This window comes from Aspergillus versicolor (genome assembly GCF_001890125.1).
Source record: "Aspergillus versicolor CBS 583.65 unplaced genomic scaffold ASPVEscaffold_14, whole genome shotgun sequence".
Taxonomy (NCBI): Eukaryota; Fungi; Ascomycota; class Eurotiomycetes; order Eurotiales; family Aspergillaceae; genus Aspergillus; species Aspergillus versicolor.
In genome coordinates, this window is record NW_024467537.1 from 662833 (window position 1) to 686938 (window position 24106).

Below are 24106 nucleotides of genomic sequence, written 5' to 3' on the forward strand. Positions count from 1 at the left end.
TTTAAAGGTAAAACATGCGACTTTTAATCATCATAATAAGTGGGAGTGTAGCTTGAGCCAAGTGGATAGGCAGGTAAGGAGATGACATGGGCAATACAGGAAATAATGAAATAATGGTGGGCATAAACAGCCTGAAACGTTATGAAACCCCAGCTGCAACAGTCCCAGGAAGGGAAATTGGCACGGTCTTCCATGTGCTGGTCGATATGACAATAGACTGAAGCATGGCAGATCGCCAACGAGCTCCCGGCCTAGTAATCAGATATTCGACCACATTCAACCGCGGAATAGTGATCCGCATGACTTTCTCATGGTCCCACATTGTTAAGTTTGACAATTGGGAATATGTAGGAACATCATAATGGGCGAAATCCGTCTGACTATTGGCTGATTCTCCTTAGGGTTACATTCAACGTCGTCGGGGAATAACGCATCCCAAAATCCTGGAACGTCATCACTGCTAAGAAAAAAAAAAAAAAAACTTGGCACGGGCATGACAGCTCGCGGATGACCAATAATAGAATGGCCGCCAAAGTGAAACCTACATGCGCACAGTAGTTGTGTAACGCTGCGATGCCCACATGATTGTGCATATACCTTAGTCGCCAGCGTCCCCGAACCCACAGCGCCGTTGGCGAGCTTGAAAGTGAATTGCGTAGAGAAACCACCTAGACCGCAGGGAGGATGACATGAGACTGTCGTAAGCATAATCATTTTGGGTCCATGCGCATAGGTAGTCAAGCAATCACCCGGTCATGTCGTGGAAGACGTGGTCGAATTCACTCGCGCTAATCAAACATAATCCATTCTCTAAATTGTGCTTTCTGGCTCGTGTTGACGACATGCCGGCCTATTTTTGGTGATTTCAGTCCTAAATAATTTGCGAGCCATTAATGGGGGCAGTCCATTGCCCTGCATGTGTCAAGGTTTGGAGCATCACAGGCAGGAGGGATTCCTTATGTCCGCCCTCCTGCGCTTGGATCAAAAAAACAGCTTATTTCCCCAATAAAACCGGTTTACTTTTAAAGATGTACCAGTTGTTGAGAATCCAAAGCCGATTAAGAGCCGATTAAGAAGTCAGCATTTATGTTAGTTAAATTTGTGAGTTATATGCCGCGTAAGAGAGAATGCTCCGACCCGCCGCTGCTATGCTGGTTGTTGTGCTTGGTATGCGGCTTTTCCGGGACTGGTGGCGATCAACGCATCAGAGACACGAACGCCATTATTGTCAATAATATTTCAGAGCACGACCGGGGTACGAAGTGACGTGCTTCGGTCAGTGCCCACTAGTGCAAAACGAATAAAGGCGCGGTTCAACTTAGCATCCATGGCCGTCCGTTAGCGTCGACGTGAAATCACCTCGGTTCGTGTCAAAAACAAAAATGCTAAGTAATCGTCAGTCGGTGCCGGTGCTGGAAAACGTTACCCTCCGATGAGCTTAAGCGCACATTCCAGGCTTTCCAGCAGAATGGGAGCCTGACCATGGGTGCTTGAGCGGGATCGAAGAACCATGGGTCTGCTAGTATGGCTCTGGCGGCTTGGCAAGTCAGGGTCTTTGCGGGCAATGACTGTATAGAAAGCTGGTGCACTTTCATTTGGAATTTGTTTCATGGGTATAAACTGATAGAACTGATGGATCTGACGGCCAGAGAGAACAAGAGCTGTGGAAGTGTTGATGGGGGACTCGAGAGGGAGGAGAAGCAGAAAGCTGGGGACCAGCATAAGCTTATCGATAGAGGCGGCGCGCTAGTCCCGAACAGGCGCCCACGTAAACACGGGCCTCAGCCCAGTCAACCAGCAAAACATTTGGCACTTCGGGCGTCACCGTCTGTTGTTCCTCCAACTCTCAGCTCGCCTCGCCATCCCTTCTTCCACTCTCTCCTCTCTTCCCTTTTTCTTTTCTTTTCTTTTTTATTTCTCTAAGCCTCGACTGACTGGCAGCAGGGCGGGTGTTGTTTCGCAATTTCACTCCCGCCCGTGTTTCCCTTCGTCTCTCAGGCTCCCTTTTCTCCGCTTCTCCTCAGTACCATGTTTGTATTCCCTAGCTTATCTCTCCGGTCTTGAGCCCACCCATCCTCCAGTTGCTGTGCTTCCCCAGAGTGACGGGTCAGATAGAGCAACTCCATACCAGCCCAATTGAGCGATTCGCACGCCATTCTTTTAGTTCCGTCACTTGTCGCCACAGAAGCTATACACTCGCAGCATTATCGCGAGCGCTTTAACACCTCCTAGCCGTTGCGATGGCGCCCACTACGCCTCAGCTTCCGACCCGGTTTCCTTGCTGGTGTCGAGCGGTATACTCGTGGGGAGGAGAAACGAAACGCGATCTTGGGTTCGTGGAAGGTGACTTGATTGAATGTCTAAATGCGGGGGACGGTCAATGGTGGACGGGTCGGCTGCGGAGAGACCGCCGCATGGTGGGATTATTTCCCTCCAACTTTGTCCAGCTGCTAGAGGAGAATTTTGTCCCAGTCAGCCGGTCAATTAGTCCTATGGCCCCCTCAGCTGCCTCTCCTATCACAAATCCCACGTCGGCTCCAAAGAAGCAGAAGACTGTCTTCCGAAAGCCGTTCCAGGCGCACAAGGAGGCTCTTGCGCCTTCTGGAGGAAGCTCGCCGTCTTCGTCTCCTGTCGGTAGCACGATACCCCAGACTCCTCCGCGAGATGGTAGTCTTTCTCGGCGGACGAAGCCAATGCGCACCCCGACTAGCGGAGTCAAGCAGCAGAGTTCCCTGTCGCGGCCTCTGTCAATATCTGGGCCTCCGTCCCGGGGAGTTTCACCACGTCCGCCGCAAGAGCCATCTCCCCAGAAACACGATCTTCCTGGTCGCTCACGCTCTCGGCCTCCATCTCGTGCAGCATCCCCACAGCCTCAACCCTCTGTGCATAGTCGCGGTCAATCGATGCACGCGCCACCCTGGGGAATGTCTCCTCAACCTCAGCTTCCTGAAATCGCGCATCATTCGCCTCTATATCCCTCAATCCCGGTGCATAGCCGCTCTTCACCCCGTGCAGTGTCCCCTCAACCTCAGCTTCCTAACATCGCGCAACGTCCTATATCGCCCTCAGTCCCTACGCACAATTATGCCCAAATGTCGCAGTCAACACCCCGTGCAAGGTCTCCTCGACCTCAACTTCCCGAGATCGCGCACCACTCACCACTATCTCCTTCGGTACCCGTGCACAATCACATGCAACTATCACACCGAGCGTCTCGAGAAATTTCTCCTCTGCAGTTGGCGGAACGCGAAGACTCCCCACCACCTCCACCCCCACCTCATAGAGTTGCAGTCCAACGTCAACACTCCGCAGATCCGACCATACCACATCAATTAGATATGAATGATCGATATGTTGTCTTTGCAAGGACGCCTTCGCCAGCTGCCCATTCAGATGCGAATGGGCAAACGCCTTCGCCACTGCGCGATGCCATGGAAGATGTAATGACTTCACTTGAAGACATGGGAATGACAAAGGGTTCACCCTCGCCTTCCCCCCAACCTGAGTTTAATAATCCCTGGTCACCGGACGCTTTCGGGTCGCTCCACGATAATGGTCAGCCGCAAACAAATAATCGGCCTTTGACGTCTCAGGGCTTCGATACGGGAAAGAGATACTACAACAGTGACTCAGTCCATAGGAACAGTGTCTACACACATGATCCTTTCCTTGAGGGTCCACCGCAAATCAATAACTACGTGCAACGTATGGAAAGCCGGCTCCGTCAAATGCAAGAGCAAGGCCGTCGAGGCTCTGAAGATATACACCCCCCGGCAAGTGATGCAGGTGAGCACGAAGATGAAGAAGATGATGATATGCCTCCTCCGCCACCACCAAAACATGCGGCATATCATGGACGAAATAACTCCATACCCACTCATCTGCCCTCGTTGAGGAGTAGGCGATCCGGGAATGATCTCAGAAATGATATGTTAAATCGGAGTTTTACCAATAAGTCGAGTGCAACAAACTCGTCCAGTGGCGTGCAAAGCAACAGCACCAATCAGACTTCTAGCACGGACAAAACGAATCAAAGTCTAATGAGCGGTGCTTCTGCTGGTGGTTTCAGCGCGACAAGCGCCGGAAGCTATGCCAAACGAGGGACTGGAGCAGGGGAGAGGCCTAACACTGCAGTCGACACCTTCCGGTCAAGGGGCTTCAGCGATCTCGCACGAATGTCACGACCGGAATCACCAATGAGCGGCATATCCTACCATTCGAGCCACAATACTTCTCGGCAGGGAGCTTCTTCTGCCATCCCTTGGTCATCTTCGGCCACCACCCCAGAGGAACCAAACAGCGTATTTGGAGGGCTGGCCACCCCTAAAGCAAAGAAGCAGGGGTTTTTCAAAAAGATACTTGAATCAGCCAAAACTGGCGCCGCTAATGCTAGGAGCAGCATTGCCGTTGGACAAAACGGGGGCTCCTTTTCTCCCACTAAAGGAAGGGCGATCTCGCCAATCCTTTCCTCGCACTCGCATCGAGAAACCGCTGCAAGTGAGATGGGAATGGGCAATGGTCCAATAGATTGGGTACAGGTTCGGCGCGATGTTAATCGTGCAACCTCTCCTAGTCGAAATGAAAGGGTCGAAAGGGCAGAGAGGTGTCAAATGATGGATCACCCAGTGATCTATGCAGTAGAAGAGCTGTACGAGACTGCAGAAGGGGAAGAGAGTATCGATGGTCTTCCCATCGGAGAGCCCACGGATTTTGGCAACGTCAACCTTACCCTCGTCGACAAAAGCGCACGTTTCGTCAACAGTCTCCCACCCTTGACCAATCCGATGAGTCTCGCCCAAGGCTATGTCTGTCGCCCCTACAAGAGCGATGTCCAAAGGCTACGCGCTATCTTTACTTGGGTGAGCGAGAAGATCGCGTGGGACGAGCCAATTGAAGAAGTTGAGATTGACTTGAAGCGTGTTCTACAAACTAAGAGAGGTTGCGCTCAGGAAGTCGCCTATCTTGTCCGGGAGATGTGCGCAGCGGTTGGCCTGCATGCCGAGGCAATTGAAGGCTTCCTCAAAACTCCAGGCGAGATGTTCGAGATGGATAGCCTTTCGCGCCCTAACCATTGGTGGAATGCGGTGCTCGTGGATGGCGAATGGCGCTTCATGGATTGTTCCCTTGCAAGTCCAACGAACCCTCGAAGAAACCAATTTATAACAATCAACGCTGCAACGGCAGAGCCTTGGTATTTTCTAACTCGGCCTCTCGAGCTCTGTTATACACATGTCCCGCTTGAGCCGGAGGGACAGCATATTTGCCCTCCTATTTCTCCGGATGTTCTCCTCGCGCTCCCGACGACGTGTCCCACATATTTTAAGATGGGCATGGAGTTCCCGGATTATGACACTAGCGTTTTCCGACTGGAAGGCTTGGAGGTCCTCCAAGTTCGCCTCCTAGTTCCAGCAGATGTCGAATGTGCTGCAGAAGTCGAGGCGCCTGCATTCGACTGTGACGCCGACGGGGACTTCTTCGAAAGCGGAGAGATTGTGCGCAAACGAGCGCTAGTCCAACCTGAGTGGGTTAACGGTCAAAAGCGCATAACTGTCAAAGCTGTTTTGCCGGGCGATGAAGGGCAGGGCATGGTCAAAGTCTATGCGGGCCGAAAGGGACTCATGCACACCAGCCGAGATATTCCTCACCCACTTGCTTTTGCACTTCCCATCATTCATGCAGGAGAGAACCCTCCCTACGAGTTTGTCCTACGCCACCCGACCCCCCATGCCCAGCGCCATGACTTGTACATTATTCAGCCCCAATGCTCTAAATTGGCCGTCAACAACACATTTGTTTTTGCTGTCCGCCAACATCCTTCTTCGCCTACCCCCCATCCAGCGAGTACCGAAAATAGCTTCAGTGGCCGTGTCTCTCCGTCGGTATTTTCTCGGCCAGCGAGTGCACTCAGTATGATTTCAAGCTCTGCTGGAGGCTCGACTGTGTCAACAGTGTCTAATGAGTTCTCCGCCTCAACCTCGGCAATCTCATCTACACGCTCCGGCTCTGGACGAGAAAAGCCTGCTAAGCTCGCAATCCAATCGCCCTCTGGTAAGATTCTGCGGCTTACGCGGAAAGCTGACCACATGATTAGCAGCCCGAACCTCTCTGACTCACCCAGCGAGTGTACTGCCGATGGCAGTGTATGGGAGACGGTTATCAAGATTGGTGAACGTGGTGTCTGGCGAGGCCTAGTCCTAGCGGACCGTGTCGCGCGATGGTGTGTATTTTGTGAATGGGAATGTTTCTAATAGTTTCATATCTGTCTTGTATCGGTCTTTGACTTTGATCTTGATCTTGCACCTGCATATTGCATTACGTGATGTATTCCCCAGCCGCATGCTAGAAGATTGTTTTGTTTCTTTTCCGCTGCATTATTGCATTCTTGCATACATCATCGGGCCGTGGTTGCATTGCATCTCGTCAGGCGGGACGTGGACATTATCTGGTATTTCTGCTACCACCTACATGTTCGGAGTTGTCGGAAATTTTGAAAATTTACTCATCTTATGAATTGGTGTTGAATGTTGTCTTTCTCGCCTTGTACTTCTGTACCAATTTGGTCTTCACGCTCTTGTTGAGGTCCCGCATTCTAAAACTAGATTCCAGCTCGTCTCAACCCTAACCCCTTTTTTTCCTGTTTGAGTGACGTCGTCATGCCAGCTATTCCTTGTGGAAAGTCTGCTAGTTAAATCCGTGCTGTAACCTTAGTGATCAAAAACTAAATGTCACAACTACTGCCTTCTTCATGCTTTTTAGCACTCTGTAATCTGTATGGTGTCGTGGTGGAAAATAAATCCGTCAGAATAGTAAATTGAGTGACCGCTCTATAGACCGCCCAATGGTACCATCGTACTTCGCCCAAATAGGAAAGTCCGATCTCGCCCGCATTGAACATTTAATCACTTCCTTGAATTCGGTGTGATTATAAGATCATAAAGTTAGCTCTTCCAGTTCGATTTATTGCATCGTACTTGTCATTTGGACCCCCTAGACAGTCCTTTCCTCAAAATAGCGAGGACCATAGGTACCTACTCAGCCGTTTCTCCATCCGCATACTTGGCCCCGCAACTGATATACATGCAGAATATATCCCATATCCTGGACATTAGTGCCTGCTACCTATGTATTAGGTATATATGGTATATAAACAAACATAAAAACACAAATGTCTCTCAAACTACAACTCCCAGAAACGCTCGCGGCTCTCCCGCGAGTGAATCTACTCTACCCATTCTTCTCCCCAATCCATCCACTACAGAGTCTATCAGCTTCCGCGCGAGGCACGCGCGCACAAAAGGTGCAAGTTTCGCTGTACGCAAAGCGAGAAGACCATGCCTCTCCGCTCGCCTGTTCAGGGAATAAGTACCGCAAGCTGGAGTACATCATACCGGATATCCTATCCAGCCAGCCGCAATACGGCGCCGGTGTTGCGGCAGACAAACCGGTGGGGCTGGGGACCCCCAGAGGGAAAGTAACGACGCTTGTAACGGAGGGCGCGGTGCAGAGTAACCACACCGTACAGGTTGCGGCCGTTGCGTCGAAGATCGGGCTTGAGTCTGTTGTGCTCTTACATAAGGGCACGGGGGGTGGGTTGTCTACAGCAACGGATAAAGAGGCATTTTTGAGGACGGGTAACGTGCAGGTTGTTAAGTTGCTGGGCTCTGATGTGAGGATGCTTGAGCCTCCTACGCCACCGAAGACTGGGGATGACCTTGTCGAGGAGGTTCTAGAGGAGTTGAGGGCGCAGGGGAAAAATCCGTATTGGGTCCCATCTGGCGCGAGCTTGCATCCGCTTGGTGGGTTGGGGTATGCGCGATGTGCGTTTGAGATTGCAGCGCAAGAGGGGGAGCTTCTTCTCAGTGGACAGAGCCCTGAAGAATCTCGGTTCGATTATATTTTTGTCGCTTGTGGGAGCGGGAGTACAGTTGGTGGACTCATCGCGGGATTCAAGTTATTAGACAAGACACGGTCACGACGACAAGGAAGTCCACCACGCCGGGTTGTCGGAATCCTAACCTCTCCTACAAGGCGAAAGCCTTACCATGCAGAGCGAATCCTCCAGTTCGCTCGTCGCGCAGGGGAATTGATGGGACTGGATCCGGAGAACGATATCACAATGGATGACGTCCTGCTCGATGATCGATTCGCAGGCTCAAGGTACGGCGTACTAGACGCGCAAACAAAGGAAACACTCACTCTAGTGGCGGAGAAGGAAGAGGTTATTCTAGACCCGGTGTATACAGCAAAGGTAGCAAGGGGGATGATGCACTGGGCTGCTGAAGGAGAGATAGAAAAGGATATACTTTCTAGTTCTACTGGTCAAGAACAAGAGCAGAGGCAGGTTAACGCCTTGTTCATTCATACAGGCGGGCAGTCCGCACTTGGAGCATACGCGGATATTTAAGATACAAAGTACGGAAGCTGGACAGAATTGAATCGAATCGAATCTATCAATTAAACATACATCTGTGTGTGAAGAGAGAAACTCAACTAGTCGTACATTGTATTGAAAAAAAAAAAAAAAAAAAAAAAAAAATGAAAATGAAAAAAAAAAAAGGAGAGGGGAATCTCGGAGCCCTCAAACAGCAAGGAGCACATTCGTAGCACCCAGGGATGAACATTCCCAGTCAGAATGCAGGAAGAAAGGAAAAACGAGAAATGTTGGAAAGCAGAATCACCATCCGATCCGAATACACCGACGACCCCTTGGAATAAGAAAAAACAGAAATTTTTGAAAAGGAAAGACCACTCCACCGCAAAAGAGACAGGTTGAAGGGGGCTTAGACATAGCAGTAACATCAGACATGAAAGAATCATAAAACGCAGAGGTAATGTTTTACCAGGACGCCTAGTGCAAATAAGAACGACACAAAATCCGGACAGTACATTTGTAAAGAGAAAAGGTTCATTTCAGAGAATAGAGGGAAGGGTAGACAAAGGATGTAGAAGGGACTAAGCTGCCGCGGCTGCTTCAGCTTCTGGCTCGGGATGGCCATTGACTTCTTCAGGTTTCTCCTCTACCTCCCCATCAGGTGCAGGCGCGGAGCTTTCTCTGTCAGTGCCGACATCAAGCAATTCCAAGGCTTCGTTTGCGTGCGTATTTTCCATGAGCTCAGTTTCTTGGTCAGCTTCCGGGTCGGCATCCTGGTTTGTGAGATCGGCAAAAACGTCGTCTAGGTTCCGAGGACTACTACCAAATGGGTTCGAATGGTCGACCTCGGGTCCAGGAGGCCCGCTTGGGGCAGTCCGCGAGTAGCGGGGAGGGCTAAACAGAGCCGAACTGAGGCCATGATGGGGGGCAGGTGAGGGAGATCTTGCGGGGAACGAAGGTGAATCTGCGGCAACGTGAGGCAGGAAGGCCGAAGACTCGGGTGCGAATGCGGAGGTGCTGTCACTCGCAGGGAGTGAATAGCTTGCTGAAAACGGGTAAGGAGCATTTTGCGTGTCGCCTGGCGTCAATGTCGGCCCCATGCGCGAGCTGTCTGCATTTGAATTATCGCCAGGGGTTTGTGACGGCTGAAGTGTCGGCGGCCGGGCATGTTGAGAATCAATCGATTTGCGCTTCGCAGGGTTTGGCTGCTTAGGACGTAGATGAACAGGAAGATCTTCAGGGCGCTCAATCCCCATTCGGGCCATTATCTTCTGCTGTTTCGTTGGGCGTGGCTTCCTCGTTGACAAAGATTGCTCCAAAATCGGTGGAGGTTCAGGAGCGACAGGCTGCCATTTGTGAATCTCTTGCCGGAACAAATTCGTCTCATAAGCCAGAAGAACCTCCGCTCCCTCAATCTTACGCAAATAGAAGATCAAGGTAGGGACTTCTTCAGTAGTGGTGCACGCAGTATTGGTAAACCCTTGCAGGAAATCGCGGAAAGATGTCGCTTGGTTTAGGATGCTCTCAAGGATTTGCTCCTCATCAGGCTGGAAAGGGAGGCCAGGAATCTCGGCCTGCCACTCGAGGAGATCTTCAAGTTTTGGGCGAGCAGCATCTCGAGGGATCTTTTGTCGCCAATCGCAGATAGGACAAGTATATTTGTCGCACTCCTTGACTTTGCCCCGAGCAATTTTCAGGCATTTGCCATGGTACCTAGCACACTTAGCGATTAATCACAATCATACACGGACACGTAGAACTTACCATTCACCACAAATCTCGCACTCGATCATCATTCCAGCTTCCGAGTGTCTGCAGATACAAAATACATCCCGCTTAGCCATCGACTGCCCAGCCCAATAATGCCGTTGCCCATCAGGACTGTTGTCTCTTGAGGCTGGCTCGACTGGTGGGCGGAAGCGATCTTCGAGGTCAAAGCAGTAAGAATTCCTCTTTTCAACATACTCCATGTGTGACTTGAGAATGTGTAGAGGAGCATTAGCCTTTCCAAACAACTTCTTCCCTTTCCTCATCCAGTCTTCGTGGCGTTTCTGCTCGCGCTCTAAGTCAACTGCGCCGGTAGGCCGGCTGTTCAGCTCTTCCAGTGACTCCATTAGCTCCCGCACTTCCTTGTACTTGGGCCTATTTTTATAGTCCGGGTCCTTGCTCTTCTCGTACAGGCTGTGTATCCGTTTCTGGGCTTCACGTTGTTTGGTTAATATGGCATCTACAGCAGCGAGAGTCTCAGGGGAGACGGGGAACCGGGACGCCTGTGCAGACAGTGCTTCCAATTGTTGGTAATGGACCACTTCTGCTGACATCAGCTCCTTGGCTTTTGCTTCCCAGGCCTCACCATGGCGACAGTTTTCTTTAAAATGTGCTAGGTGTTCGTTTGTCTCAGAAAGTCCCAGTTGTTCACCGCCCAATATAAGTTCCTGGCAGTCCTTCAAGGTCAAGTAATGGTCACGTCTTCGCGCCGCATCCTCGTTCCACTTCATCTGTCGTACAATATGTTCCATTCTCTCAACTTCGGGTAAATCCACGTTGAAATTCCGGGAGTTCTCCACAAGCTCTTCGACTTCCTGTACTGACCGGATATGTGGGTTCATAAGCACAACGTTAACGTCCTGGCGGAACTTCTCGATCTCGCGGGTTTTCTCTGACAGAGCCGCCATCTGTGGACAGTCGAATGACAGTTTATCAGCCTCTGCAAGAAGGGCGTAGATTTTGTCTACGCTGCGAACTTCACGGTCACGTTCTTCCAGCTGCGAGGCCTTGGAACCAGCTTTGCGCCAAGCCTTTTCGTTCTTCCTTCGGTTCTGCTGCTTTCGCGTAATGTAGTTGGTTGCATCCTCAACCCATTTATCACAGCGCTGAACGAAGTCCGCAAGATTTTGGAGACCAGGTAAATGGTATGGGATTTTCTCACCTTCATTAAGTAGGCTATGAAGGACCTTCAATTGGGGCTTCGGCTCATCGTCCAGGATGTTGTCGAGTTTCTGCCCCCATGCTTCCGGGATCCTGGAACGTTCTTGGACTTTCAAAACCATGTCTTTCAACTCAGCGTCGCTGACTCGGTAGCGCAGCGTATGATCCGGGCCTAGTAGTTTTTGCGATAGCGGTTCTCCACAACAGTCATGGGCATCCAAATGTATCAAACATAGCGTCTTTCTGGTCTTGTGGCATTTGAACTGGGTTAGGAAGGTGTAAGACTTGCAATAGTGGCATTGATAGTCTTCCTCCGGAATATCTTTATCCTCAACCACGAACCTCAGCCGGCAGTCACCAGTGGCAGCTGGATCTTCGGAAAATAAAGCACAATCATGGGGCGCTGCCTCCTTATGGCGCGTGGCAAATGATGCTCGTTCACCTAACTCACGAGAGCATGTCCTTTGGAGAGCTGGGGCAAGCCATTTGGCAGTGGAAATCGTCGTATCCCGGGCAGCGGCTGTGAAGAGTAGCTCATCGTGGGAGAAACACGGGTGCCTGCGAAAGGCTTGAAGACGATCGACTCCCATCGCGCCAAAGGGTTCCCAGTCCACGGGTGCAAAGTTAACAGCTTCGTTGAAGTTGAATCCATGGTTGAACCCAGCATGATACGCCTGAGGGAATGTGATGACAAATTGGCCTGCGCGTTGATCGAGGGCATAGCAATTAACCCCAGCTTTCCGCAACTGATCCGGAGGCATCAGAGTAACAAGTTGGAAAAGTAAGTCAGGTTGGCCTTCGAAGAGCTCAGGAACAGCCTGTCGCATTGCTTCTTCGAATGCTTCCGCATCAGCTCCCGGAATCCCGTACCAAGTTTTCGTTGCTCCAAAATGCTGGTAGTTGGCGGAGTATGCGTAATGGTCTTCGTTATGCCAGCAAAAAGTCGAGAAACACATGCCAACGTAAACCCATGGGACTGTCATACCGGAGATATCAGATTTGATGTGACGGAACAAGGACTCTCCATGGAAAGGAAGATTGTTCAAATTCCAGGGATCCTTTGAGTACGGATCTAGGGGGTTACGTTCAACCGTGGCGAAGCCACTACCGTGAGTAGTTGAGTGAATATCAGCACCATATTCAACCTCAACTGTCTCCGTTAGGCTCTCCACCAATTTCCAGAACTCTCGCTCGACGTCATCTTCAGACTCCCGTCGATGAGTGTTGAGAACGGGATCAAAAGGCATTTTCGAGGCGAAATAGTTCTTCTTGAAGTTGTTCGCCTTTTCCTGGAATTGTTTCAATGAGTAGATACCGCCCTCCTCAAATCCAAACTCTCCCGTTCCGACCAAACACTTGGGGCAGTGCCAATCGAACTCCGGAATGTGGTGCAAAGGAGGGTCCAAGCAATACCTATGGAAGCCCTGGTCACAGCTATCGCACACCAAGATTGAGGAACGATCCTCGGATTTGCCACAAGTCTCACACTTCTGAAGCTACAATTAGCAATTGGCTCACCTAGGGTTCTGTCTTTTGATAGAACATACATCACCAAATTTCCGTGAGTCACTCTTCCTCGAGCGTGAAGGAGCAGGGCGAAGAAGGCTCATTTGCGAACCCGCAACAGTCGGGAGAGGTGCATCTGTCGCGAACAATTAGTGTGTAACTATAATGGTTCATTAACGGCCTGACATACCCTTCCGTAGCCTTTTGCTCCGTCGTCCGTTCGCATCTAGTTCGCCAGCTTCCGCTTGGGACCCGCTTTCGTCACTGATAGCACGTTTCGCTGACTGGGCGCCGTGGCCATTTGACATCGGTGTTGAGTCCTTCGGGTACTCGGCAACACTCCGCGGTGTGGCAGACTCGTGTTCATTTTCCCGTTTCACCGGTGGCGCATTGTTCACCGCAGCAAATGAAGGTGATCTGTTGACTGCAGTAAACCCGCCCGAGTTCACAGCTGTAAATCCAGATGCGATTGGTCGCGGAGGTGTGGGCTCTACAGGCGGTGTGGGCTTCTTATCAGGAGTCGCAACAACTTCTTGAGGAGTATTTTGAACAGATGTAGTAGCTGGGTTCATTTGGCCATGGGGTGTCGCAGAACGTGTATCACTCTCAAAAGGCGTTGGTTTCTTAGGCATGGGCGAATGATTTGGTGAAGGAGTATAAGGACCACCATGCTCGATTTCGAGCTGCTGTTGTACTCCAGGTTTCGCAACACGCAAATACTCCTCATAGGGTTGGAGCCATCTCTGGTAAGAGTTTTTGAGAGATGTTGACAGGGAAGACATGATCTTGCCGCTGTAGCCGAGGTCACGGCCGATCTCTGCCCACTTTTTCATCTTACAGACCTGCTCAAAGCCACCACGGACTTCGACAGCCTTTTTCAGTCGAAATAGGTCCAAAGGACGTTTATCGACGCTTGGGAATCGATTTAGGTTGGTACCGTGCTGCTTGTGAAACTTGGCTAACTGGTCAAGATAGTTCAAGTTTGCACGAGTTCCTGGGTCTGGGTCAGAACTGGGCTGCGGAGTACCACCGGCAGCAAGCAACGCTGAACGCGGGGGCATACCTCCTTCGACCGAATTAAGCTCCTGTCGACGGGTTTTGAAGTGAAACCGCTGGAAGTGGTTGGTGGTTAGCTTAAAACGAACTCTCACAAACTCGCAGCGCAAGGGATGAAAGTTCTCGGGATAACAAGAGAACACAAAAAGACAAGGCAAAAACTGCGATGTTCATACCTCCGTATCAATGGCAAACGTCGACTGCCAGTTCTCTGGCGGAATAATCCTGCAAATACCATATTTCTTTCCTTCCGGCGCGATCTTTTGGATATAGGCCTCGGGGTCTCTGAATTCCTCCTCGGTTGGGCGGAAAGTCGGCGCCTCTTGGAGGCCATGAGGGCGGACTCGACCCGTCGGCTCGCGGGGGGCATTCGGTTGTCCTCGTCTTTCGACCGTCGATAAATCGAGGGGTGCGGAGCGTCGAGTGCTCAACGGTACATTATGAGAGTGGGACGGATGGGTACTGGAGGAACGGGCGGGTTGACGGCTCGCTGGCGGCTGTGTGCCTGTCGAGTTCCCTCCTGTCGCGGCCGGAGCCACCATGTCTTATGATCGGTCGAATTGAGGTCAAAGGGGGATGTGCGCGTGCGTTTATCGCGGAGGGAAGGAGGCCAGGGTCCTATGCGAAAAACCCATGGGAGAGCTAACAAGCAATAACACAAATAAGACGAGTCACGCGATAGAATTGGAGCAGCGAGAGATAAGGAGTAAATGAGAAGTTGGGAGTGATGGTGAGGTGTAGATGGGGAAGGAGGGGAGGAGGAAAGTTCCTGGAGAAATGGAGAGGTGATGAAAGCGATGGCCGTGGAGTCCCAGCAATTATGAAGGGAAGGCCGAGATGAGCCCGGAAAGGCTAGCACTGCTAGTAGCAGTGTGGAGTCTCGGAAGAGCAATGAGAACAAAGCAGAGCAGCAATTCACTCACCCGGGTCAGTTAGGAGTTAGGGACTCAAGGTTGGGTAAGAATCTATAAATTAGCGAAGTCGTTAGCCGACTATTATTATAGCCAAGGCAATATCCACGGACGAACAGCAGCGACGATTGGAGGATTGATAGAAAGGCACTGGTTCGTCGACAAGCAGGTCGGGCCAAAAACGGAAAACTAATGGCTGGACAGGCCGAGAGGGACGTCTTGTGGTGGTCTGATCTACCTTGTACTGACGACGGAATCGCAAACTGGTCGATTGGCTCAGGTCGCGACGCCCTGGAGATGGAAAATCTTTGTAACAGAGAACCCTGGATCCCGGTAGAAAGTTGGTTTACTTGACCTGATCAGGATTTGGTCACGACTCTGGTTTCTGCCTCAGGCTTCAGGGTAACACCAAATACCGTACGGAAAGATATGATCCGCAAACGGTGCTGGAGCCTCAGTCGCGTTCTCCAATGTATGCAGAAACTTACACTGTCATGGTGAGAACGGACTAATAGTTGAGCTTCAAGGCGGTAATAATGTAGTGCAGAGATGTCACTTAATTAATAGCCTCCATAGTCTAACATTGCGAACCCAATTTGACTGTGATGACCAAATGAATCATGGATTCCTCAATATTTGCGATCACCTGATCCGAGGTTAATCGCGCAAGATACGTAACCGCAATACAGGCTAGCCCGTCACATCCCACTGATTCCAGCCACCTAGTCTGTCTGCAGGTGCACCGCAAAAGCTTCCATTCCAGTAAAATACCGTGCCCACGCCCATCGTGCAGTGTTAGTATCTCATCTTGTCTACGCTAAAGGCCGATATTCCTCAAGCTCTTGACCCGGATATTACTTCCGAAGTGTCGTCTCGTCGACTCGCACGGTATGCTTTTCGCGGGAAAAAAACACGCAGGTTACAGCGGCCCGTGGTGTGTTAAGTTAGCGCCCTTTCTTCCTGTTGGACATGGGGTCGGCCCGTTTCTGGTGTGGATTTCGGCACAGCACAAATACATTCTAAAACCAACGATGATCCCGCAAGACGTTTATTATTCTACACTATATATATATAAACATCAAATTCTTCCCTTTTCAACAGGGCCCCGATGATTAATCTACCGCCCTGTAATTGATTAATTATCTCACGGGCGTCATATATGAAGGTCCGGCCTCGCCCTTCAATGAGCCGCATGACTGCTCGTCGGGACAGTCGTTGACCTAGCATTGGCCATCATCGTGGGCTTCTTGTCTTTTTTCCAGACGCAGGTAGGTTTGTTTCCTTATATCAATTCTCATCCTGCCGAAGTTCGTCCCAGTCCCCATGTCCCTCAACTTCTTGTGCCAGACTTCAAACACTGCCCCAGGAATTGATAGCAGGACAGCACCCAGGCTTGAGCATAATTTCTCGACCAAGCTGGTGTTACAAGGATTTCTCAGGTTATGGACCCCAGCCTGGTGTACACAGGCTCCTTTTGACTAGATGGCAATGTCATGGTCTTCATCGAACGATAATGAACCGAATCAATGGAAAGTGGTATTCACTTGGACTTCGATGATAATTCGGCGTTTCCATCATATCACCTAGCATGCTGAAAATTTTCAACCCAGTGACTCATCATCGTCAAGCTCACTGTCTTCAATGACCACTTCAACCTTCGAGTCCTTTGAATCTTGTTGTGGGGGGCAGTTTGCGCCAGATTCCAAGTCAGAATCTAAAACTTTGTCCCAATAGTCATCCAGAGAATCTGTATCATGGAAATCCTCATCCGAGGAGTCACGTTCCATAGTTGCGGTAACTATCGGGTTTTCCACCGTTGCTGTCTTGCCTTCCGTATCCTTCAAGGCTTTCCTACTCTTCCTCTCGCATCTATTCACCATCGCACGCGTCATATCTCTTCCCCGGGTTCTAATACTCAATTCTTGTATCATGGATGGCCATTGAACGGTCTGAGCACACATGGGGCACTTCCCAGCAAGCGGAACAAACCGATCCATATCTTTCGCCGTACCCAGGAATTTTTCTGACAGACACAGCAAGTGGGCGGTGCTATTGCAGCTGGCTATTGGGCAAACAACAGCTAGGTCGTTCTCCTTATATTGTGCTTCGCATACTTTGCAAGCTGAGCTCTTGATGTCGTCTAGTAGAAACATCCCTTTTTCCACATAGTCCCTTATTGGTGTGTAGTCGACCTTGATATCTTGGACGCTTCCAACTGCCGAGCTGCGTTCCTCATGCCGAGCGAAGATGTCTGTGCAATTTCCGTCTGCAATAATCTTGATATGATCAGGTATAATTCCGTCTACACGATCACACCATCCTCTCCAAGCCTGAGAAACATCGGCGGCAAAAAATCGTAGAGTAAGAGGCCAATCTTTGAAGTACGTAGACCGCAATAGGAGGTGTAGGTCTTCCAGATGAGCCTTTAAGGAGTGCCGCGTACGACGAGGTGGTGGTTTTCTCTTGGTTTTCTTTTTCTTATCATCTTCTGTGCCCTTTTCGGAAGCTTTAGGTCCCCTCTGGGCTTTAGATTTATTCTGAGCCCCGGGCTTCTGCTGAGGTCCTCCCACCACGGCGTTATTTTTAGTGTCATGTTTAGCATTTAACTCTCCATTCTCGTCCTCGTCTTTTGAAGTAAGATGTCTAGTAGCCCCCGGGTGTTGCCATGCCCACCTAGCATCCTATTAACGCAGGAACACAAGAATCAGAAATATAATACTCACTCAAATTGCAAAGCCGCAATATTACTGGTAAACCCTTCTACTACCATAACCATCTCCCATGGTCGTCTCTTTTCATTCGCCGTTTTGCGGGCTCCGCCTTTGGAGAGCCCGTTATGCTGAGCGAGGCGACGGGCAGGGTCTGGTGTGGAGCCAATGTATAACGCTGAGCCTTTATAGCCCGTACCCAACGATCGAAGTAAATAGCAGCAATAGTAAGCCGGGATTACTTTGGACAGGTCATAACGTTCATCCTCCATTGTCGCAAGACACTGGTACTGTCATTTGGAGCGGCAAAGTGAGTGGTTAGTGAGTATTATCACAGAAGGCACTTTGGTACTATATTGAATATGACCAGTATCATCCTGATATTGTTGGAATTGGGGGGGTTGAATAATTGAAATTTTATTGCCGTAAGTATTCCGAGAGTACGGCAGGAGGTATATATATATTCCGTAACCGGGACAATGAGAGGATTTCTGAGTCGTTTGCCGGCAAAGATTCAGATATTACCTTTACAGACGACAAAAAGAATAGATATAAAACGGGTGAAAAAGATGGGTCTATTTTCTATCGCTGAAATAATTTCTAGAAAGGTTTCCGTGCAATATTCGAGCAGCTGCGAGAATACCGCGGGTGCGAAGGCAATCACGTGATGCGTGCCAAAAAAGGAAAGGGACCATTTTGCCAGGTTGCTCTCTCCAAGAGGTTCGAACGGCGTTGGTTGCACTTGGACCGTTAGTGTCCGGAGTAAGAAACCCGCACACGATTCTCGGAATTATGGTTGACCTGCCGAGTGCTCCAAATGCTGCAGGGTCTCAATTCCTCGTTGAGTGATCTTAATGTGGGCTGGAGCAAGTGTTGAGACTCATTGCTCCGTTTATAGTCGATGCGGCATTGGCAATTCCTGGCTTTGCTGTCAAAAACATCAAGAAATAAAGACATTCACTCGACCCTTTCTTAGGAAATGGATGCCATCTTTCCTAGAGCGCTCGCCGGGTCCACACGCGCAATGCATTCGGTTATGATCCTCGAGATATCTTGTGAGACTTCTTCAAACGTCCTTCCGGCATCAATCATTTGAATATCGCTCTTTTTCTGAAGGCCAAATATGGTATTAAACAACTCGCGAACGCGAGATTGCATCGTCTCGTTCTCGTAGCGTTCTCCACCGAATCCACCACGCTTTGCAACTTCTTCCGGCGTTATGCTGAGGAACAGGCAGATATCAGGCTTTGGTAGGCCAATTTCCGGCAGCCAAGCCCATTCCAGCGATAGCGAAGGGTTAGCCTTTGCAGCTGAATAGACTGCGCCGGAGTATGAATAGCGGTCCACAATCACGTTGGTTCCATTGGCGATATCAGCCTCAATATCTTGGGCAAGCTCCCAACGGTTCGCTGAGAAAAGAAGGTGGATAGAATGGTCGTCCAAGTGAGACTGTCCACGAAGATAGCCATCAATTAGCTTTCCTATGGGGGTTGTTCGATCTAGAAGAGGGCAGGTTGTCAGTTTGCGTATCCACGAGTCTCTGGGGCAGAGAATGAAAATACCTGGAAATCTGATGTATTTCACAGGGTGGCCTGACTGCTGTAGAAAGTTACGAAGATATTCGCATTGGCTGGATTTGCCTGCGCGGTCCAGACCTTCGACAACAATCAAGGCCCCGCGTTTCCCACGCGTCCCATTCGCGGCCATGGTGTTTGTGGGAATATTTAAACCGCAACGGAGAGGCGTAGTAGATCAAGTCGAGTGTGGTAGATAATCCCGAAAAAACATTGACCCGCGAGAAATAGAACTGTTTCTGACGCGCCGGGTTCAGGAAGATGCGTGTCGGGGAGTTGGAGATGCCCACTGATAAACCAAATCTTGGACCGGAGCTAAATCGATAACGGCTTTTCCTTTCTGCCACCCCCATTCCCCAATCAACAATTTGGCAAGCCGTCTGTTGGCTTGTATACCGCAATGGGATCGGATCGGCCTTCACAGTCCGAAGGTGAAATGTTCAATTTCGGCCTACTGGGCTCTTCAGCGTCAATCCTTACCCCACGTGTGGGACGACTCACGATTGCAGGCCGCAAACCTATCTCGACACCCCACTACATTCCTTTGACATCGCGAGGGGCAGTCCCTCATCTGGCGCATGATGTGATGCGTTATAACACCTCTATCGGTAGTCTGTTCGTTGGCTTAGAAGATTGTATGTATTACCCTGCCACAATGAGAGCAATATGTGTGGAACTGACAAGTTAACGCCCGTCGGGGCTCAGATATCAGTCCTAGAAAAACGGGAACAAAACAAAAAGAAGTCCCCAATACCTATCCCAATATACGCAATTCCGACTGCACCTGATGAATCAGCTCTGCGCAAGTTCATTTGCCTTCCCGACGACCTCCTAACAATCCTCGGCCCACGCCGCGAGCCTCCAATCGCCTGCCCCCCAACCAATACAGACACATCGATCGCTGTCCTTACATCCGTAGGTTTCACCCAGTTGGAAGCAACCGAGTATGTTGAGGCTACCCAAAGGCTTAGCCCAGACATTGTTATCGGGCTGGCAGATCTGGTAAACGGGCAGCCGCCTGGCATCAAAAGGAGGACGAAGATGGTTGATCGCACGCACGCCTTCACAACTCATGCGACGGATAACCTCTATGGCCCCCATCTCTCAGAGCATAGCAGGTCGACAGCGGCATATTTTGCACCAATACTTCCTCTAGAAAACACGCAGCAACAGTTATACTTAGAAGATCTGGAAACGGATGTACGACCCTTCATTTCCGGTCTTGCACTCTATGAGTCAGAATCCCTCTCAATTGTGCCTGAACTCCTGGGAGACCTACCCCGTCTCCTTTTTGGCGGACCAAGAACACCACAGGAAATTCTACGCCAGATTGCACTTGGAGCGGACCTCGTTACCATCCCTTTCCTAAACCAAATTTCGGACTCAGGAATGGCCTTTAACTTCCTTTTTCCAGCCCCCTCCTCTTCAGGATCCAGCCAGTCCACGGAAACTCTCCCACTCGCCGATGATCTCTGGTCGTCATCAAATACCAATGACACCAGTCCATTAAACAAGGCATGCTCCTGCTACGCCTGCCAAAACCACCACCGTGCATACATTCACCACCTCCTGTCTGCGAAAGAGCTTCTCGCATGGACGCTTCTTCAAATCCACAACCACTACACCATGGATTTATTTTTCTCCAATATCCGTGACAGTATTCAGCGTGGGACATTCGACGAAGACCTTCGCACCTTCCAGCAAACGTACGCACCTGAGTTCCCCGAGGCTACAGGTCAAGGACCGAGGTACGTTCTTTTACAAAACCACTTCATTCATTACTCACTATTACTTCCTACGCACTTATTCATGTGACTGCTTTCCATGCTAATAAACAAACTTGCAGACTTCGTGGCTATCAACTCCCCGCATCAAGCACAGCCCAACCGCGTCGCTACCCACCGGCCTATGGAAGACTCGACCTTACCGCGCAAAAGTTTGCCGCATCCCAATCTGAGATTGCAACGCCTGACACTGGAGCTTCGGGGCTCGAGGAGCACGGGTTCGCGGAGAAGGTATAGAATCCTTCTATTAATACCGCAAGCTATTAGTTTATGTGGGAAATGAAGAAGATTATAAATTTTTACGCCTTTCTTCGGTATTTAAATTCCCTTGGTCAAATTATGCATAAGCGAAATTGTTTCATAGCCGCACGATTATCTATATTTTGTGCTACCCTTATATAGAAAAGGAACACTTAAGCATAGCCAAGTAGACCAGAGCAAAACAGAGTTAATGTCTAACTAATATATGCCGAGAACGTGATGTTGAATTGATATACACTAAGTTGAAACTGAGTAGATGTAGGGTATATATCATGGAACCTACCAATAGCTACTTACTACTGACCGCAACGCCCACACCTAGAGGACCAACTCTAACTGGCAAATCCATATTTTAAGCAACTAACAGTTTGCCAAAATTTTCCACATCCACTTTCTCTCATAATCTTCCTCCTTTGAGCCGATCTCTGTGCCTGCGCCAAAATCCTGGCCAACAACACAAACAAGCCAGACATCGTTTTTCGTCTTCTCAAGGAAGCGCTCAGTAGGGGAGTTCCTGGGGTAGATTCGGCGCCACTCATCCCAGATTCTGTATGCTTCATCGCCCCAAGCTCTAAAACTGACTTCTTCGATGATAGTTGGTGTGATTATTTCCTTTCCGCGGAACACGCCCCATGTGACGGCATTCACATTGTTCGGATTCATTTCAATGGGTTCGGTGTCTGATGTTTGGGCGGGGAGCGAAGACTCAAAGTCGCCGTTGGCATTTGTCGCGAACCAGGCGAGTTTCTCATGGCCGTGCTTCTGGAGGAGGGGTTTAAGGGTGTTTGTGAAATCTGAGGTTGGGCAGAAGAACTCGACGAAGGGCTTCTGGAAAACGAAACCTTCACCTGGAGGGCCCCACCCGAAGATGGAATTGTCGCTGCGGACGCCGTTGACGGCGGGTTGGGAAGCGAGCGTCCACCAGCCGTTGTTGTCAATGAGGGCGAGGAGTTCGGGGCGAATTGTTTCTGTCTCGGCGTTGAGACCGCTGGTGTTTTCTTCTGCGCCACCTTCGGACCACGGGACCATGTGTAGATCTCCGGATACGTGGCCGCGGAAGAGCTTGCTGATGTCCTCTGGGGAAACGGGGTAGCCCCAGATTCTATGAGCGACAGAGGGGGCAACATGTAGAGAAGGGCCGTAGCCGTCAATTTCACCGAAGGCGGGGGAACGGGCATCACCCCATCGACCGTTGGGGAAGTCATCCCAAGTGGCTTCTCGGCCCAGAGCGCCCAAACCTTCAGAGATCTGGAGGGTTGTGTTTCGATCCGGGGGCTGCGCAGGCATACCAGCACTAGCAGCAGTTGCCTCGTGCGTTACCGACTCCTTTGAGGACGGTTCCGAAATCTTGTCGACAATCACACGGTTATGGGGAAGGGAGCTAAGGGAAGAAGCTCTCCGTCGCCTGCCTGATGAAGCAGCTTTGGCTGCATTGGCCGTGAGTAATGAAACCTCCTCACTGACAGCCACTGCATCATCGTCCGTGTAATCTGGAATGAGCTTGCAGCGTTCAAGAATGAATGATACAGTTTTTTCCAGGTTCAGAGTATAAAAGTGGAATCCCCGGGGACGAGGAGTCGGTAGCTTCCTCATGCCTTCCACAAGTTCGGCGAGTATATCGACGCCTAGGCGCTTGACAGCATCATCATCATGCCTGACCTCTTCCAGTTTCTGAAGAATAGGCGGCGGGATCCTAACGTGGCTGAGCTTCGTCACTCTTGTTAGGATCTTGTAGCTGTGAATGGGCATCAAACCGGGGACGATAGGAATAGTCTTGAAAGCACCGGACTCATGATTCCGTAGCAGATTTTCGAAGTCCGTGTAAGCGTCAATGTCGTAAGTCAACTGAGTCATGATAAAGTCCGCACCCGCCTGTGTCTTTTCAACCAACCACGGCAAATCGACCTTCGGATCCTGAACATCTTGGAAGGAATCGGCAGGATGACCTTCTGGGTATCCCGCAACACCAACGCAGAAATAGTCGCCGTACTTTTGCCGTATATACCGAACCAGATCCACAGCAAAAGTAAAGTCCTTGTTACTGTCGTCCTCTCCGTGCATATTGTACTCCTCACTCCGCGGAGGATCACCACGCAGTGCGAGAATATTCCTAATACCCAGAACTTTCGCTTCTTCAAGAGCCTGATCCACCAGGGCCCGACTCATATTCGTACATGTTAAGTGTAAGCATGTCGTCAGTTGTAGTTGGCGCTGACAGATCTCCGCCAGCTCCAACGATCTTGCTGCGGTGCTTCCTCCGGCTCCCCAGGTGACTGTAACGAAGAGCGGGCGCAATGCCTGTGCCATACGCTCTAATCGTGCTTGCAGGTTGGCAAATCCCTAGAAACCACATTGTTAGCGCTGAATTTCTGCTCATGGAGGCAGTATTGCCAAATGCGGGGAGGACTAGAGCCCCACCATCTGAGTCTTTGGAGGGAAGAACTCAAGAGAAAAATAATTTGCGTTGGGCGGCAAAGCCGCGATCTTGTCTGTGATCTTCTCCATGGTTGGAGGTATAATCTTCCAACTGAGAGTATGGTGGGAGTGAGGAGAGGAGGAGGAGGAGGAGGAGGAGGAAGAAGGGAAGAGTGACGAATTCGGGGAGGACGAGGTGGGTTTTTTTCGAGTATCCTTCTTTGCCCCTCAGGCCGCATTTCGGACTGCCACTCCATTGACTCAGAAATTCAGATTCTGCCATCTTTCTCGCATGGGACTATATTCTTAAGCCACCTATCATATCAAGATGGCATATCTGACGGGGCTATCCAATGTCGCTTTGTCGACCTACTCATCGGCTTTCCTCGTCCTCCCGCCTACCACATCCACCTCTCCCGCCGCGGGTCCAGCTTGCACCACATCACTTAACAGTGAGCAGCGTTAAATGTACTACCAAACGATGGAACAGAATCCAGATCAACAGCTAGACGTCCTTTTTATAGAATAGCCCAAACCGCATAGGCTGAATGAAGCCAAGTGCAAACACAGCAAACACCGGAGTATCGAGAGT

The 24106-nt window shown here is 50.3% G+C and overlaps 7 protein-coding genes across 7 annotated transcripts; 3 read left to right on the plus strand and 4 right to left on the minus strand.

Annotated features, from left to right (window-relative positions):
- Nucleotides 1–1849: 1849 nt before the first annotated feature.
- Nucleotides 1850–6739, plus strand: ASPVEDRAFT_47187 (putative SH3 domain protein (Cyk3)). The gene has a single exon (XM_040813721.1). It carries the CDS (start codon nt 2241–2243, stop codon nt 6246–6248), a length of 4008 nt encoding a protein of 1335 aa, XP_040673763.1. The 5' UTR covers nt 1850–2240; the 3' UTR covers nt 6249–6739.
- A 162-nt stretch (nt 6740–6901) lies between these two features.
- On the plus strand, nt 6902–8471 carry ASPVEDRAFT_47188 (1-aminocyclopropane-1-carboxylate deaminase/D-cysteine desulfhydrase). The gene is made up of 2 exons (XM_040813722.1): nt 6902–7024; nt 7084–8471. The coding sequence occupies exon 2, from the start codon at nt 7166–7168 to the stop codon at nt 8402–8404; it is 1239 nt and encodes a 412-aa protein (XP_040673764.1). The 5' UTR covers nt 6902–7024; nt 7084–7165; the 3' UTR covers nt 8405–8471.
- Nucleotides 8472–8952: 481 nt separating this feature from the next.
- ASPVEDRAFT_143232 (putative PHD transcription factor (Rum1)) lies at nt 8953–14403 on the minus strand (the record flags this gene model as incomplete). Its single annotated transcript, XM_040807898.1, has 5 exons — nt 8953–10084; nt 10136–12789; nt 12847–12941; nt 12996–13917; nt 14038–14403. The coding sequence occupies 5 exons, from the start codon at nt 14401–14403 to the stop codon at nt 8953–8955; spliced, it is 5169 nt and encodes a 1722-aa protein (XP_040673765.1).
- Nucleotides 14404–16373: 1970 nt separating this feature from the next.
- Nucleotides 16374–17752, minus strand: ASPVEDRAFT_89238 (structure-specific endonuclease subunit SLX1; the record flags this gene model as incomplete). The annotated part of the gene is made up of 2 exons (XM_040818562.1): nt 16374–17445; nt 17496–17752. 2 exons carry the CDS (start codon nt 17750–17752, stop codon nt 16374–16376), a joined length of 1329 nt encoding a protein of 442 aa, XP_040673766.1.
- Nucleotides 17753–18452: 700 nt separating this feature from the next.
- ASPVEDRAFT_57210 (bifunctional thymidylate/uridylate kinase) lies at nt 18453–19187 on the minus strand (the record flags this gene model as incomplete). Its single annotated transcript, XM_040815311.1, has 2 exons — nt 18453–18979; nt 19043–19187. 2 exons carry the CDS (start codon nt 19185–19187, stop codon nt 18453–18455), a joined length of 672 nt encoding a protein of 223 aa, XP_040673767.1.
- A 166-nt stretch (nt 19188–19353) lies between these two features.
- ASPVEDRAFT_381463 (tRNA-ribosyltransferase family protein) lies at nt 19354–21267 on the plus strand. Its single transcript, XM_040811636.1, has 3 exons — nt 19354–19689; nt 19767–20802; nt 20901–21267. Exons 1-3 carry the CDS (start codon nt 19455–19457, stop codon nt 21073–21075), a joined length of 1446 nt encoding a protein of 481 aa, XP_040673768.1. The 5' UTR covers nt 19354–19454; the 3' UTR covers nt 21076–21267.
- ASPVEDRAFT_47197 (methylenetetrahydrofolate reductase (NAD(P)H) MET12) lies at nt 21196–23693 on the minus strand. Its single transcript, XM_040813723.1, has 2 exons — nt 23518–23693; nt 21196–23439 (listed from the first exon to the last, which is right to left on the minus strand). The coding sequence occupies exons 1-2, from the start codon at nt 23602–23604 to the stop codon at nt 21460–21462; spliced, it is 2067 nt and encodes a 688-aa protein (XP_040673769.1). The 5' UTR covers nt 23605–23693; the 3' UTR covers nt 21196–21459.
- Between the last annotated feature and the right edge of the window lie 413 nt (nt 23694–24106).

Coding starts and splice junctions, on each gene's coding strand:
- ASPVEDRAFT_381463 (XM_040811636.1), top strand. CDS start 19,455: ATGGGATCGGATCGGCCTTCACAGTCCGAAGGTGAAATGTTCAATTTC. Junction 19,690..19,766: donor GTTCGTTGGCTTAGAAGATT/GTATGTATTACC, acceptor CTCAGATATCAG/TCCTAGAAAAACGGGAACAA. Junction 20,803..20,900: donor GCTACAGGTCAAGGACCGAG/GTACGTTCTTTT, acceptor ACAAACTTGCAG/ACTTCGTGGCTATCAACTCC.
- ASPVEDRAFT_47188 (XM_040813722.1), top strand. CDS start 7,166: ATGTCTCTCAAACTACAACTCCCAGAAACGCTCGCGGCTCTCCCGCGA.
- ASPVEDRAFT_47197 (XM_040813723.1), bottom strand. CDS start 23,604: ATGGAGAAGATCACAGACAAGATCGCGGCTTTGCCGCCCAACGCAAAT. Junction 23,440..23,517: donor TCCCTCCAAAGACTCAGATG/GTGGGGCTCTAG, acceptor TGTGGTTTCTAG/GGATTTGCCAACCTGCAAGC.
- ASPVEDRAFT_47187 (XM_040813721.1), top strand. CDS start 2,241: ATGGCGCCCACTACGCCTCAGCTTCCGACCCGGTTTCCTTGCTGGTGT.